The sequence below is a fragment of the Tupaia chinensis genome, unplaced genomic scaffold (genome assembly GCF_000334495.1).
Source record: "Tupaia chinensis unplaced genomic scaffold, TupChi_1.0 Scaffold000355_1, whole genome shotgun sequence".
Lineage (NCBI taxonomy): Eukaryota > Metazoa > Chordata > Mammalia > Scandentia > Tupaiidae > Tupaia > Tupaia belangeri.
This window is the reverse complement of record NW_006159850.1, coordinates 6,429,984-6,445,215: the sequence shown is the minus strand read 5'-3', so window position 1 is coordinate 6,445,215 and position 15,232 is coordinate 6,429,984. Positions and strand designations below refer to the sequence as shown.

General features: G+C 46.7%; 1 protein-coding gene and 1 long non-coding RNA gene across 2 annotated transcripts in view; one reads left to right on the top strand and one right to left on the bottom strand.

The window, feature by feature from the left end:
• The window catches only part of PLCG2 (phospholipase C gamma 2), a 167,160-nt gene extending 158,909 nt beyond the window's left edge, over positions 1-8,251 (top strand). Inside the window, exons 31-32 of the mRNA XM_006152585.3 lie at positions 6,068-6,252; positions 7,925-8,251. Coding sequence (XP_006152647.1) covers positions 6,068-6,252; positions 7,925-7,967 — 228 coding nt within the window. The 3' untranslated portion in view covers positions 7,968-8,251. The remainder of the gene's footprint in view (positions 1-6,067; positions 6,253-7,924) is intronic.
• Positions 1-15,232, bottom strand: part of LOC114008553 (uncharacterized) — a 47,176-nt gene that overhangs the window by 21,326 nt on the left and 10,618 nt on the right. The gene's annotated exons all lie outside the window — the stretch shown is intronic.

Here is a 15,232-nt window from a genome sequence, read left to right as displayed (position 1 = left end):
TTTCTTGCTTTCTGTCTCTCTGTCTCTCTCTGTCTTTCTGGCGAGTGCACGCACCCTATAGCAAAAAACTCTCAAAAAAAGGGGGGGGGATACTATATCAGGAAAACGAAAGAAGCCAAAAAAAAATAATAAAGAGAATAAAAAACAACTATGAAAATGACAAATGAAATGGCAGGGAGAAGTCAGCAAATATTGATAATGTTGCATGGTAATGAATTAAATTGTCCAAATAAAAGGCACAGACTGGCTGAATGGATTAAAAAACAAGAGCCTTGTTGGTGCGGCTTATAACACACTTCACTGATAAAGACATGCATAGAGAAATGAGATAACACTTAACTTCAGTCAGAATAGCTATGATTAAAAAAATGACAAGTGCTGGTGAGGCTATGACAGCATAAATTAGGAATGTAAATTAGCATGGTGACTGTGGAAAACAATATGGAGATTCCTTAAAAACCTACAAATAGTAATACCGCTCTTGGGTATTTACCCAAAGAATAGGAAAACACTCAATTGGAAAATACTTGCACGTCCATGTTTGTTCTAGCATTATTCACAACTGCTAAGACATAGAATCAACTCAAATGCTCAAGAAGAGATGATTTTTTAAATGTGGCACATATACTTTGTATAATAATAATTAGCCATAAAAATTTTAGACCCTGTCATGTGATACAAAGCGGATGAGGATAGACTATTTAATACTAAGTAAAGCAAGCTAGACTATGAAGGACAAGCATTGTATATCCCTGCATTGTGTATCATTAGGTACTGAATATCTACTCTCTATGGCAGAAATTGAAAGAAATTGTACCTTTTTTATTTACTCCTATTTGTGTTATCATTTTGAAATACCACAGATGAGATTTCCCATTTGTCCCTGCTTCTTGCCTGACATTTCCATTTGTTATTTCTAGAATAGGGAGAAGTGGATAAAGTTTTTAAGAATTTGGCAGATTTGGTATCCATCAGGAGCAGAGATCAAAATAATTTAAAAGAGGTATAAATCTGTATCGTAAAATCAGATAATGTATGCTATTTTCTTCTATTTCTCACACTTTATAAACTTGATTGCATGCTGAATTGGAAAGAAAAAAGAGGAGTCCGCATTTAAGGAGATTGTTGTTTACTTGTGTTGCAATCTACGCTGTCTAACCACTTCTCCCTATCCTAGAAATGACAAATGAAAATGTCAGGCAAGAGGCAGGGACAAATGGGAAATCTCATCTGTGGTATTTCAAAAATGATAACACAACTAGGAATAATGTAGATAAAAAAAAGGTACAGGGCTTCGATAAGGAAAACTATAAGGTCTTACTTAAAGTAACACCTGAAAAAGTAGAAACATGAACCAATTTTTCCCTAACTAATGTTTGATTAGAATTAGGAGAATTAGTATAAGTTCCCTTTATATACATGTATGTGTGTATGTATGTACGTACATGAGCATGTGTGTAGTATACACATATATACACACAGTAAATACAGAAATAACACTGCATGCATTATAATAAATTCATACATATCCTACCTCTGCCTGCTGAGCTAGGACCAATGACACTCCAGTATCCAGTAGCAATGAGCACACCTAAGTGCCCAGATCTATCTCTTCTTTTTTCTTTTAGGGTTTTGTTATAGGGCACATAATGGAGAGAAGAGAAAGAGGGAAAGTGAGAAATTACCCCTGACAGAATAGCCACACCACAGTCCTTCTCTGCTTTCCTCTCGGGATTTTGGGCATGCATGCACACGTGCCCAGCATGAGTTTCAGGCTGCCATGTCCAGGACTCAAACTGCGAAGTAAGCTTTGTGGGATCCAGCAACTAAACCACCAGGCCACCAGTTGGCCCCCAGATACTGCTTTTTATGTATCATTCTCCAATAAAGGAATTAAGGGGTCCTTAGACAAGTGGTTGATCATAGAATAAAGATTTTTTTAAAAATACATGTACGATATGTATATTACATGTATATATGTATATGTACTGCATATATATGTTATAAAACTAAGAGTATGTATAGTTATACTTTGAGCCTGGAGCATCTTAAAGTTCCAGTAAATAAAGAGATGCTGATGAAAGGATGGGGCCTAGGCGCCCAATGGAAAGAGCTCCGAGTGGCTGAAGCTGAAAGAGCGGAAGAAAGGAACTAGCAACGACAGTGGGCTATGCCCATGGAATAAAATGGCCATGTGCCCACACATGACAATAAACAAAGGATCGCTTTCCCCCACTCTCAGAAGCCTAAGTAACATGTAGAAAGACCCAGGGGCCTAGAAAATCGCCATTAAAATGCCACGGCACGCCCTGTTGGAGGTAAGATCTACCAGTGGATGCTAAATGTAGGGGGACTTGGAGGAGAAACGGCATGTCTGCATAGTCTGCAGACTATCTTCCTCTAAGAAGTTTATTAATTGGAGAGAACAAAATAGCAAGTTTACAACGGATATGCCTGGCAGACACCGTCTTCACCAAATGACCGATGTTGCCATTGCCAGCGACAAGACTTGTTGACTTCATGAGCTGTACCTCCTGACGCCATGCACTGAGAAGGGCCCCTCGCTTTGGTGACATTTTTGCCTACTGTTAGCCTCAAACAAGTCATGAGTGCACCAGACACACCTGCACTGTGGATGCTCTACAAAATAACTGGCTAGAACTCTTGAACGGGTCAGGGCCAGATAAAGTTAAGGGAGGGCCAAAGACGCCTTACTGACGGATGACACAGGAGACAGCAACTCAAAGCAACGTGGATTCTGGAATGAATGTTTGACCAGAAAAAGGACATCAGTGGGAAGTGCAGTGAAGTCTAAATAAAACGTGCAGGTTAGTATTGCACCTGGGAGCAGGTGGCATGGTAGTTAGTTAAGAAGCTGGATTTCCACATGGCTGACCATGGTTCGAGTACTGGACCCAGCAGACTTGAAATTCAAGTCAGGTGCCTGTGAATGCACTCCGAAAATCCCGAGGGAAGAAGGGATTACAATATGGCCATCCTCCCCGGGGTGATTTCTCACTTTCCATCTCTGTCTCTGGCAAGCACATGTACCACATGTCAAAACAAACAAACAAAAAAATAAAAATAAACTCTAATAGTGCAACAATGTTACTTTCTTAGTTTGGATGACTTGTGGTTGAGCCAGATGTCAACATTGGGGAATCTGGATGCTAGGAGTATGTGGGAATTTTGCACTGTTCCTGCCATTTCTGTACATTTAAATTTTCAGCAAAACAGCTTAAAAAGCATTAGTAGGGGGAAAACCTTTCTTTTTGGTGTTTTGTTTGTTTGCTAAGCAGGAAAGGTTAACAATAGAGAACACACACCATTAAAGTTTTGCGGCAAGTCAAGGGAAACTGATTACCAAAGGTTTCCTATATTTTCTGACTATAGGCTTGAAAAGAAAAACTGAATATTTTAAAAGCATAATTTTAAAAATTTTGTTATTACTTATTTTTAAATTTTACCAGAGAATGAGAGAAAGGGAAGGTGAGAAAGCAAGACGCCAGGTCTGGGACTCAAATCTTGGTTAGCCATGTAGAAGTCCAGCACCATGACCACTGTGCCACCTGCCAGCCCTGGAAAACTAAATTTTTGAGTGAAAATTCAGATTTAAAAGAAAGCCAGGGAATCATCACAGGTTGAGCATCCCTATTCTGAAGTCAAATGCTCCAAAATGTGAAACTCACCTGCCCTCACGGGGCCAGCCATTGTTAAAATGCTGCACTGCCGAAACAGGGTAAAATGAGCTCCAGCTCCATGCGCAGGGCATGTCGGAACATAAATGAATTTCGTGTTTAGACTTGGGTCCCACCCCTGTGCTAGCTCGGGTATATGAAATATTCCCAAGTCCTAAGAAATCCCAAATGAGAAACACTTCTGGTTCCAAGAATTTCTTATCAAGGATATTCAACTGTAAGTTCTAAGGGGGAAGAAGGGGAGGGGCCTTGACTGGAGGGACACAGGAGGACAGGGCGATGGCTGACCGGGCGACGGCTCATAGCTGTTGGCTTCCCAGCCTCCTTGCCAAGCCATGCACGTCCCATGCCTTACCTGAGTGTGTGCCGTATCTCAAGTGTGTCAAGTGTACTGAGGGTTAAATGATACAGCACAGCTATAAGCGTTTTGGGATTCAGAAAAGGTGATTAAGGGTTGCAATTATAGAAGTGCTCGTCGAAAACGCAGGTTTTGAACTTGAATCTGAATAGGTGTCATGTAATGGAAACGACAGAAGCTGCTTTCTAGGCGGAGAGGTGAGGAGACTTCACGGCACAGGGTCAGCACTTCAGCAGGGCTTCCGTTGTTCTGCTTTATTCTCACTGGGAAGGAGAGCAGGTCTCCCTGAGAAAGGTGCAAAGTTCAGTGAAGCTATCGCCTCCGTACCTTCAGCTGTCCGGATCACCTCCACCACCTCTTCGCTTTTGCAAAGAGCTAGAATAACCATCCCCTCCCTCTCTGAAGCCACAGCTTCAGCTGTCCAACTTTGAGCCCCTGCTCTGTAGAAGTGCAGGACAGGAGTGCACCCGTGCATGTCAGAGCAGGTTCTCACACCACAGGCCTTCCTCAAGCCACGCAGCCAGGGACCAATGGACATGGTCAGTGACCTCGGGGAGCCCAGCTCACACGATCGATCAAAACCTAAGTGAGGCAAACATACCCACCTCCTCCCCCACACTGAAAGCGACTCCTTCCCCTGATGGTTTTTTCCTTTCTTCCTTTTTTTCCTACTTAGCAGATGGAAGGCGTAGCTTAGCTCCCGTGACTGAGAAGTTTAGGGGCAGGTCTTGTTTCAGTCCTGGGAAGGAGCACCGTGGAGCCTGGTGCTCGCTCGGTGGCTCTATTTTCCTTTCTTTGGAGCTCATTTCCAACTTTCTCTGCACAACAGCCAAGTGGCCATGGCATAACCACCAGCAACTAGAGACATTTGTCACTCTTTCAGTTGATCCAAGAAAAGGCACTATTCTTTTTTTTTTTTTGCTAGAGGTTTAAGTGCATGAGAGAGAGAGAGAGAGAGAGAGAGAGAGAGAGAATGAATGATAAATCATCCCCTGGGGGGATGACCAGGGGATGCCATAGTCCTCTCTCCGTTCTCCTCCTATGATTTTGGGCATGCAAGCACACACACCTGGCATATTTTTCAAGCCTCTGAGTCCAGGACTTGAACCATGCAGCTGGCTGTATAAAATCCAACTGCTTTAACTACCAACCAGCTGGCCTGAAAGAGGTATCTTTCTACCAAGGAGCACCAACCAAAGAAACCAAATGCTTCTTAGCTGTCACCACTTAGCCCAACCCCACCCTGGCCACCTCACCTGCCGTCTGCCTCATTAATTCAAATGCCTGTTCTGGATGTTTGATGTGACAGCAGGCAGGTGAGATCTTGGAGAACTGGTCTTCTACCTCACATCATGTTTGCAGGGCTCATCCATGTCACAGCCTGTTCCCTGGCCTTTGAAGGCCTTTCAAAGGTCTTAGACCGTCTGCCTCCTGCCCACCGCTGTCCTCATCTCGTGGACCCTTATCTGCTGTGCTCACATCGGCACGTGGTCGTACAGGGACCTTTGCACCCAAAGGCCCGAAAGCTGTGCACTGTGTTTCAGTGTTTCACAGTAAAGTCACACTGAGGACCCGGGATTTTATAAAACGCATGTGATACTAAGTGTAAGTTTCACCTTTGGTTAAAATAGACATGCTGGCTGAGGCCAGCAAATGTAAGGCTCTGGGCTCCCACATGGTTGACCACAGTTTGAGTCTCAGATTGGGTGGCCTGAATACTGGACGTGTGTGTGTGTGCGCGCACGCATGCCCAAAATCCCAAGAAGAGAATGAAAGAGAAGGGTTTGCAGTGTGCCCATCCCCCCGGGGGTGATTAGCATTTTCCCTCTCTCTCTGTCTCCTTCTGGTGAGTGCACATACGCTATGGCAAAAAGTAAAAAAAATAAATAAATAAAAGATATGCTGGATTTTCTGGGGGTAATCCCAGTTGCAAAACTTGCGCCCTCCACCCCTCTGAGTTTTGGTTTGGAAGATGTGGGTCACCCATGGTTATTCTCTCCCTCCTCTGCAGGAGAGCGAAGAGGAGCTCTATTCCTCCTGTCGCCAGCTGCGGAGGCGGCAGGAGGAGCTGAACCACCAGCTCTTCCTGTATGACACGCACCAGAACTTGCGCAATGCCAGCCGGGATGCCCTCGTTAAAGAGTTCAACGTCAACGAGAACCAGCTCCAGCTGTACCAGGAGAAGTGCAACCGGAGGTAGGGCACCTGCCCTCAAGCCTCAGGGTCCCTGGCCACAGAGACCTTGCACACCTGGGGCCGGCCTCCTGGAAGGCCCCCTGGTTGCTCGCTTTCTTTCTCTAGCAAACACCTACACGCTCTGGCAATTAGAAAGAAAGCACTCCCAGTGGGGAGTGGTCATGCCGCAATCCCTTCTCCTCCATTTCTCTCTCCTTTCATGATTTGGGGCATGCATGCACATGTGCCTGGCATGTTTTTCAGGCTGCCAGGGCTGGGATTTGAGTTGTAGTTTGCCGTGTGGGATCCAGTTCCCTTAATCACTACATTACAGGGCCAGCCCCTCTGTTGCTCTCTTTAGGAACCCGTAAGGGGGCCAGCGGGTGGTGTGGTGGTTAAAGGCGCTGGACTCCCACACAGCCAACTGTGGTTCAAGTCCCAAATCTGGCAGCTTGCTGCTCTCTCTCTCGCCCTCTCCCCTTCTCTGGTCAAATTAAAAAAAGAAAGAAAGAGAAAGAGAGAAAGAGAGAGGAAGGAAGGAAGGAAGGAAGGAAGGAAGGAAGAAACCCATTGGTACTCTGGACTTTAGTCCTCTTTGCTCTATAAACTGACTTACAGTAATAATCCTAAGTACCTGCCACTTTGTAAACTAGAACTGTCTTTAAAAGGACACTTCAATGTCATAGCAAAATTAACCGCTGACTGAAAATTGCCAAAGGGCCCTTTTTGAATTCCTAAGAATGGGTTAGTCCGGTGTATCTAGCTGGGGTTGAACCCCCACAGGATTGCTTTGAATCGGGCTGCAGGCATGCAGGGGGTTGGGAGAGGAACAGCCAGCAAGGCCCAGTGTCTGGCAATGTGCTGGACAGTTCCGAGCAACAAACATGCTAGCAACAGTATCTAGCAAGATACATCCTTACCCAGATTGCTCTCATCTTTTCTAAAAAAAATAGATAAAGAAGTAAAAAATAAATTGCCAGAGGGTTCCTGTGCTTACCAGAGACGGAGGGAGGGGGGGGGAGGCAGTACCCCAAGGGGGAGTGAGCACGCTGTCGTCCCCCCTCCTCTCCATCCCGTCAGGATGTGGGGCACACACGCACCTGTGTCCAGCATGTTTTTCAAGTCATCAGAGCTGGCATTAGAACCACACAGTTGACCGTGGAGGATCCAGTCCCTTAACCATTAGGCTACAGCTGTCCCCTAATCTTTTCAGTTACAATGGATTTTTTTCACTCATGATAAAGTATGTGTGTGAGCATGAGAGACGGGGGAGGGGAGAGAAAAGGAGAAAAGCACCCTTCGCAGGGCTCAGCCACCCACCTTCCTTCTCTCCAGTCCTCCCCGCCGGGGCCCTGCACACACCGGCATATTTTCAGGCCAACCAGGCTGGGGACTCAAGCCACAGTGGGCCCGTGGCTTCCAGCTCCGTGGAAGCTTCCAGCTGGCCACGGACTGTGCCACAGAGGCTGGGCCTCCTTGAATCTGTACTTCTGCCTACAGAGCAGCTATTGCCCCATTTTTACCAGCGAGGAGTCGAGCCTCTCCAAGTCTCAGTGTCCTGTCAGGAGCCCAGAGCCCATTTCTCTGACTCTCAGCCCTGCACCATGCAGCCCAGGTCCCACAAGTGTGTGGGGGAGCAGCACTGCAGGGCCCGTCTCTTGGCCCACTCATGGTGAGGTCTGCTTTATTTCAGGCTGAGGGAGAAGAGAGTCAGCAACAGCAAGTTCTACTCGTAGAGCGGGGTCGGCGGGCCCGGGCCGCGTGTGCATGCAGCAGCCTGTGCCCTGCTGGGACTCCGGGAAGATGCCAGCAGGACGCCATCTGCTCCTCGAGCCTGCCATCCAGCCGGCACCGGGAAGAAGTCCCAGCAGCATGATTCGGGGTGATTTTTGCTATTTTTTCCCCCATTTTGGACTATTTTCTTAACTTATATCCTCTCCAGAGGACCCCAGAAACGTACTCCTTTTTGGTCTCTCGTGTTCCAAACCTCATTGAATAAATGCAATGAAAGTCTCGATCAGCCAAGCCTCGTGTGCGCAGTTCAGGGGCCGCTTTCTTTGCCAGCCGCCAAGATGCTGCCTCTGTTGACCTGGGTAATTGATTTCCAGGGAAGATGAGTGGGATATGTGGGAAACGAATTCCTTAGATTCTGAAGAGAATTTTAACTAAAAGGCAAGTGATGCCACAGTTCAGGCCTTCCGATGCCTCGGCCCAAAGAAGAGCCTGTCCCTGGCCAGTGGGGTCAGGTCACTGTACGCTATTCCCGGCCACCCGGCTGGCTAGACAGACCTGCTGTGTGGACTGCAGCATTGCGGGAAATGCTGGTTCCTTAAGACAATTTCTAATTAATGGTCGGAGCTCGCTTCGTGATGGGGTTATTGGGATGGGGAGAGGGAGTGGGGGATCTTGGGGCTTGTTCTTAAAAGCTTGCCATTGACCGCCTCTCTGCCCCTGCTCTGTCCACTGCTGTCTGCCTGCCCCCACTCTCACCCCGTGGGTCCACTGAGCTGGCATGAGGCTGCTTGGAAGGCCCTCAGCCTGCCATTCTCCACGGACAGGAGTCAGCTGTGGAATTAAAGGGGTAGATGGGAGATTTACAGGGAATCTCTCTGGGTTACTCAATTTCCTCAAGCAGCAAGTAAGCAAGCTTTAATGACTTTTTTCTTAATTGCTAGTGGGCACATGCACTTGCCAGAGAGAGGGAGAAAGCGCCCCCATGGGGCATGGTCATACTGAATCCTTCCTTCTCCATGTCTCCATCCTTTTTGGGAGTTGGGGCTCATGTGCCTGGTGTGTTTTCTAAGCCATCCGAGCTGGGACTTGAACTGCTCTTGGCGACGTGGGATCTGGCTTTCCCAGCCATGAGTCCACAAGGCCTGCCTGCGCTCGAGTGTCAGAGCTGGGACTTGAACTGCTCTTGGCTACGTGGGATCTGGCTTTCCCAACCATGAGTCCACAAGGCCTGCCTGCGCTCGAGTGGCTTTCAGTCAGAGGATGTTACGTCTGGGACGCGGCCCTCGCGGAGGGCAGATGCACCTCGCTCACTACCGCACGTGCGATTGCTGGGTTTTAACGGCCCTGCGGCTTGAGACGCAATGCCAGCGACTCCCTAGGGCATTTTGCAGGGGAGGACAGTGCTGGGGGCGGGTGGCTCGAACGAATGCAACCTCTCCCTCAGTGAACTGAGAAGTGACTTGGGGAACACGGTTGTGACTGTGAAGAACGATCGTGGCGGGGAGGACAAACAGGATAGATGGGTACTCTGGCTCAGCCCTTCCCCGTCCCCCAGATGCTGGCACGGTGTGCATTGCTGGAGAGCAGACCAAAGCAGACCGGGCTCTCTGGGACATAGGACTCCACTCCTTCATTCCACAAAACACGTCGCCACCTCCCTGTGTCTCATGCTAGGGCACACACACCAGGTCCGATGGTAAAAGGAGAAGAACCATGCTGACTGGTGTCCTGGGCCACGTCCTGGCTTCCCGGGTCGTGTCCATGAAGGAGAGGCATTTCCATGTCTACAGTGCCAGGAACACGGTGACAGTCATGAGGGGTGAGGGGTGGCTGTTACCTTGTGACATCACCGTAGTTGCTGCTCCAGCGGGGAGGTGCTGCTCGGTGTGACGGTCAGCAACTGAGGAAAGATGTGCTCCGTGGCAGCAGGTGTTCAAAGCCACTTCCAGGAAGGGGTAGGTGAGACACTCTGAGCTGAGTGCTCCAGGGAAGGACAGCAGGGCCCTCAGCTGCTGGCCAGGCAGCCACTGGCACCTAATCGCTGCACTCAGCAACTGCCTCCACCCGTCAGTGCTCCCCTTCCAACTTCCCACTTCACTCTGTCAAAGCCAGCATGCTAAGGCCTGGGTCCCTTTCTGCCTAACATGGATTTTTTTTTTTTTTTGCTACCATATCAAATAAATTAGAGAAATGAGGCAGAAGGCAGAAGCTAAGCCACTCTACTGCTGCTGTACCTAAGCGCTGCACTCAGCAACTGCCTCCACCCGTCAGTGCTCCCCTTCCAACTTCCCACTTCACTCTGTCAAAGCCAGCATGCTAAGGCCTGGGTCCCTTTCTGCCTAACATGGATTTTTTTTTTTTTTTGCTACCATATCAAATAAATTAGAGAAATGAGGCAGAAGGCAGAAGCTAAGCCACTCTACTGCTGCTGTGTAAAACCTACACACAGCCACACCCTGCTGAGAAAAAAGCAGGCAGAGGTCTAAGTGGTGATAGGAAGACCCGTCTCCCTAAAACTATCTCCTCTCGGTGCTCCCACGACGCGAATACCGCGTTAGAGAGCATTTGCTTTGGCTCATGCATCCTGCCCTGAACACATTCATCTGGCTCTTAGTGGTCCTAAGGCCTAGGATTCTCTCGGGAAAGGCATGGGTGATGGCACGGTTCTTCCCAGAGTCTATCCAGATGCCACGTCAGCCGAACATCTCGGTCTCATATACTTCTCCATGACTGTTAAACCGTGGGCAGTTCCGGTTGGGCAGGATGGAAATGGGAACATTCTGAAAGACGGCAGCAGCAGCCTTGATGGATCTAAACCAGGGCCACGTCTGTGTTCCGTTGTTGGGTTCTGATACGGCCTCGCCACGTTGGACCCTGCCTTAGTCTCCTGGCTGGGGCTAAAGGCATCCAGTCCATGCCTGGCTCTTTTTCAGCTGGTCTTGGAATGTCACCCGTGCCAACCTCGGCTCGCAGTCCTCCTGCCTCGCCCTCCCCGAGTCACTGGGATTGGGGGTGCACGTGACTACCGCACCTGGCCTGTAGGGTGGAGTGGCCTCAAACCCAGGCCTCGCATGCCGACACCCCAGCCTGTGGAGCACAGCGTCTTAAGTGCGCATGCCGCCTTGGCTGGGCCTTTGTTTTATTGTTTTTGCTCATCATTTTCCTAAGTGTACTATTAGAACACACTAAAGTATATTTACATGGGAAAACAAAAGGGGGGCTGCTTAAGTTATTAGAGTTTGGGATTCTTAGGTCTACGGAGTGAAATGACTTCCACCATGAGACTGCGATGTGTGAGACTTAAGAGGGGTGTGCGTGACAAAAGAAGTGTGCAGTGGGACACATTTGAGGACAGTGGCCCCATTAAGGGCAGCTGGAGGGCCAGGTGGTGTGGTGGTTAAAGCACATGGCTGACTACAGTTCGAGTCTCAGCTTGAAAATAAATAAAGAATAAAAAGGCAGCTGAGCTACATGGTCTGGTAGTTTAGGTGCCTCATGACCTAGTCAAAACCTAACCGTAAGCCACCAAGGCCATGGTCTTTAAACTGAGCCATCCTTACCCCTGGGCTAGGAGCACACTAGAACATTCCAAGAAACACACAGGGCTGGCTACTTTGGGGCAACTCTCAGGTCCTCTTTCCTAAGCCTCATCTGCCTGAGCGAATTCTTTCCTCACTTTCCAAAAGAAAACATGGCAGTTCCCAGCTCCAATCTTACTGCACAGCCACACCCACAGCGCAGAATTCAAGAATCGGATGTTGAAACAACGGGGCACAAATCCTTTAGCAAGTCTAGGGGATCTCAGTTCTGTGCTTTCAACACAAAGGAAGGTCTGAGTCTTTTAGCACGTGACTGAAGGAGTTCTGAAACACGTACATCTACACAATGACAACGGCATCGTGGGGGAGCTCTATTCATTTAGTAAGTGACTCATTTCCAACGAAGGTTTTACTGTTTAATAATTTATTAGGACCGGTACTACAACGTGGAAGCTCAGTCCAGGATAATTTGTTCTTGTAGAGCTGAGAGCCTTCTGATGATAGGCTATTACCTAACATGATTATACAGATACGATCAAACAATATAAAAGCCAAAAATAATTAGGCTAAATGTTTGAAGGTAGAAGTGATTAAAAAACAAAAGTACAAATTCAAGGGGTAAAAGGGAAAATGGCATTTCCTGCTTTTAAAAGTTGCTTTGTTCATGTGATTTTTTGAAAGAGTGGCGTATCAAATACATGTTCTATTTAGAGCCTTCAGCTACACTTTCAAAAGAACATATTAGTTTTACTTAGCAATCCAATATCTACACTTATCCTTTGCAACTGTTTACGATGAAAAATTTTACATGTCAGTTTAGATATGTGTGCAAGGGCACACAGGTTTTCAAAATTCACTTAAGAGGTATCTGAGCATAAATATTTAAGACTGCAGATCTAGGGCCACTAAGTGATGAATGGTATTTGGAAGTGACAAGGACGGCTATAGGGGCCTCAATCTTCTTAACTTTAAAAAAGGAATGCGATGTAACCTTCAGCTTGTGTGACAATTCATTCCTTAGAGGTGGCCCTAAAAGCCACGTTCTAGCCAAGGAAGGTTAATAATTAGGCTATAGACATGCAGAATTACAAAATGGACATTTAAAACAGTCCATGATTTACCCCAGCTGTTTAGTTTTCAATATATTGTAGAGCCCAAGCCAACAATGATCCCGTCTCCCTCAGAAATTTCCACATTTCTCTCTTCTCATTAGGCCTTAAAAAACTGCATTTGTAAACTTGTGTTTCGATATTAAAGCTTAATTTACTTTTTATACAAAGAGTATGTGCTTGTGTGTACACAGGGAATTCTGTGGATGAGTCACACAGATGTTGCCTGTTGTTGAAGTGAAAGTCAAAGGGCTGTGTCACACGGGAGGAAGACATTAAAATTAGGTCTGGGTGACTGCAGCAATATGCTACGGTTTGTTTTGTTTTTGAACTGCTATTCAAATTTATGCTCCCAAATATAACAAATAATCTATGAGATGGGTAGAGTTACAATTCTTTTTTTTTTTTTAATATGTTTTCTATCCTACACTTTTCTGAGTAAAAATCTCTAAGTGGAACTCACATTTATAGAGTTCATACATGACTGTTCTTTGTCTTCGCAAGAATGTTTAGTGCTAGAGGAGCATGAGGTTAGCAGCAGCATCTGGATTTCTCAGCTAAGCAACAGGATGTGTAGTGTTTTCTTGCTAATAGTCCCTGTTGGAGCCAGGTTGTGAGACCGATGCTGTCCCGCCCCTACTCCAGCCACAAGTGATTGGATTAGTCACCCTGATCCAAAACTCAGCAGCTATCTCTGCATTAGAGGATGAACAAGGAGTACTGAAAAGCAAAGAGGAAGTTAGACCTGCTAAATGATGTTAAAATCCCAGATATAACCAAAACTCTCATAAAGCTATAAAATATGCCACAAATTCTCTTTAACTCATTCATTAACAAGGGAGCTACTGAGATGTTACACGTGGTTCACAGGAGAACTCGGAGAACTCTGTGTGTATCGGCCCTCAGCATCCAGGGTCTCTGGTTTTGTAGGTCTCTGCAGCTTTTCCGGGCTGAGGAATTCAAATAACTGGTCGCCACAGAAACGCAATTGTGTCCTGTGGAGATGGCCCTCTGAGCATGACTGGCTTTGTGTCTATTACACTTACTCAGGCTCACCAACGGACATGGAACCGGTCCCTACCTCATACCACACACACATCACGTCCAGTTAGAGTATTGACCAATGTGTCAAAGACAGTATTGCTAGAAGCCCTTCACAACCTAGGAGTAGGGTTAAGGAGGAGGAGGGAAAGGCTGCTTAAACAAAATGGGAAAAGCACTAACCCTGAGGGGAGATCGCTAAATCTGACTTCGCTGGAGCCCAGCACGGGGGTTCCTCTGAAGACACGGCAGAAGAGTGAGCGGGCGGGTGGAGAAGGGTCACCGACAGGAAGCCTCGGCCACAGTGGGCCGCTGTCTCGTTGTCAGTAAGGATGGGACAGCTCTGGGGGAAATGGGCATAGTTCATGAATAAGCCCCTCAGGAGAGTGTACCCGAATGGCAGAGAAATGTGAGAGGCGCCCTGTCGTTAGTCATGAGGGAAGATGTGAACAAAGACAACGTACCAAGACCGCGGTATTGTTTTCTTATGCATATGTGTACATGCGTGAAACTGAAAACCCAGCGTGTGTGTATGTACATATATATGTTTTGTTTTGTTTTGTTTTGCCCAGTTCCTGGCTTATAACTGTGGTGGTTTGTTTTTGTTTTTGTTTTTGTTTTTTGCCATAGGGTGCATGTGCTTGCCAGAGAGAGACAGATAGGGAAAGTGAGAAATCCCCCCACCCCCTCCAGGGAGGGTGAACACACCACAATTCAGTATTCTCTTGGGGTTTCATGAAATAAATGATCAATGTCCTTATTTTCTTCCTCTTCTGGGATACCAATTATCTGGAGGTTGGGGTGCGTGATGGTACCTAGTATTTCTTGTATATTATCCTCATTTTTCTTGGTTGTTTTCTCAATCTTTTTGATACTTTTTTTTGAGGTCAGAGGTTTTGTCACATACATTTGAGATTCGATCTTCTGTGTGATCTATTCTACTTTTAATACTTTCAAGGGAAGTTTTAAATTTCTGTGTCACATTCACATTCCTAACAATTCCGTTTGATTCTTTTTTAAGGTATCTATTTCCTTTTTCAAATTGCGAAAGGACTTCCCCATTTCCTGGAGCTCATTGTCTCTTTTCTCTTGTATCTCAATTAGTTTGGTCACTGCAAAAATTCCGAATTGTTTATCAGACATGTCCACTACTACCATTATGTAGTCTGTGGGTGATGTGGGATTGATGTTCTCCCTTGGGGGAGAGACCTTTTGTTGGTTACTCATATTTCTTGGGCCTCTGTGACTGTTCTTGGTCATCTAGTGATCTACGCATTCCTTCCTAACTTACTTAAGGTATTGTTGAGCATTCAAAGGTTGCAGGAGTAGAAAATTGGGGCTCTCTTTCCTGCTCTGCCTCCCTGTTGCTCATCAATACCCTACACTGTTGTCACTGGTTCTGGGTGACCCAAAGTTCTCCCTGTTTCTAAAGAACAGGTGCACCTCCAACTGAACTGCTGAGCTTCACCTCAGGAGCAAAGAAAAAGATCACACAGTGTGCAATGTGTGCCCTGTGCTCTCCAAAACACCAAAGTCCTAAGAGTCCAAAGACAAGCGTGTGTGTGTGTGTGTGTGTGT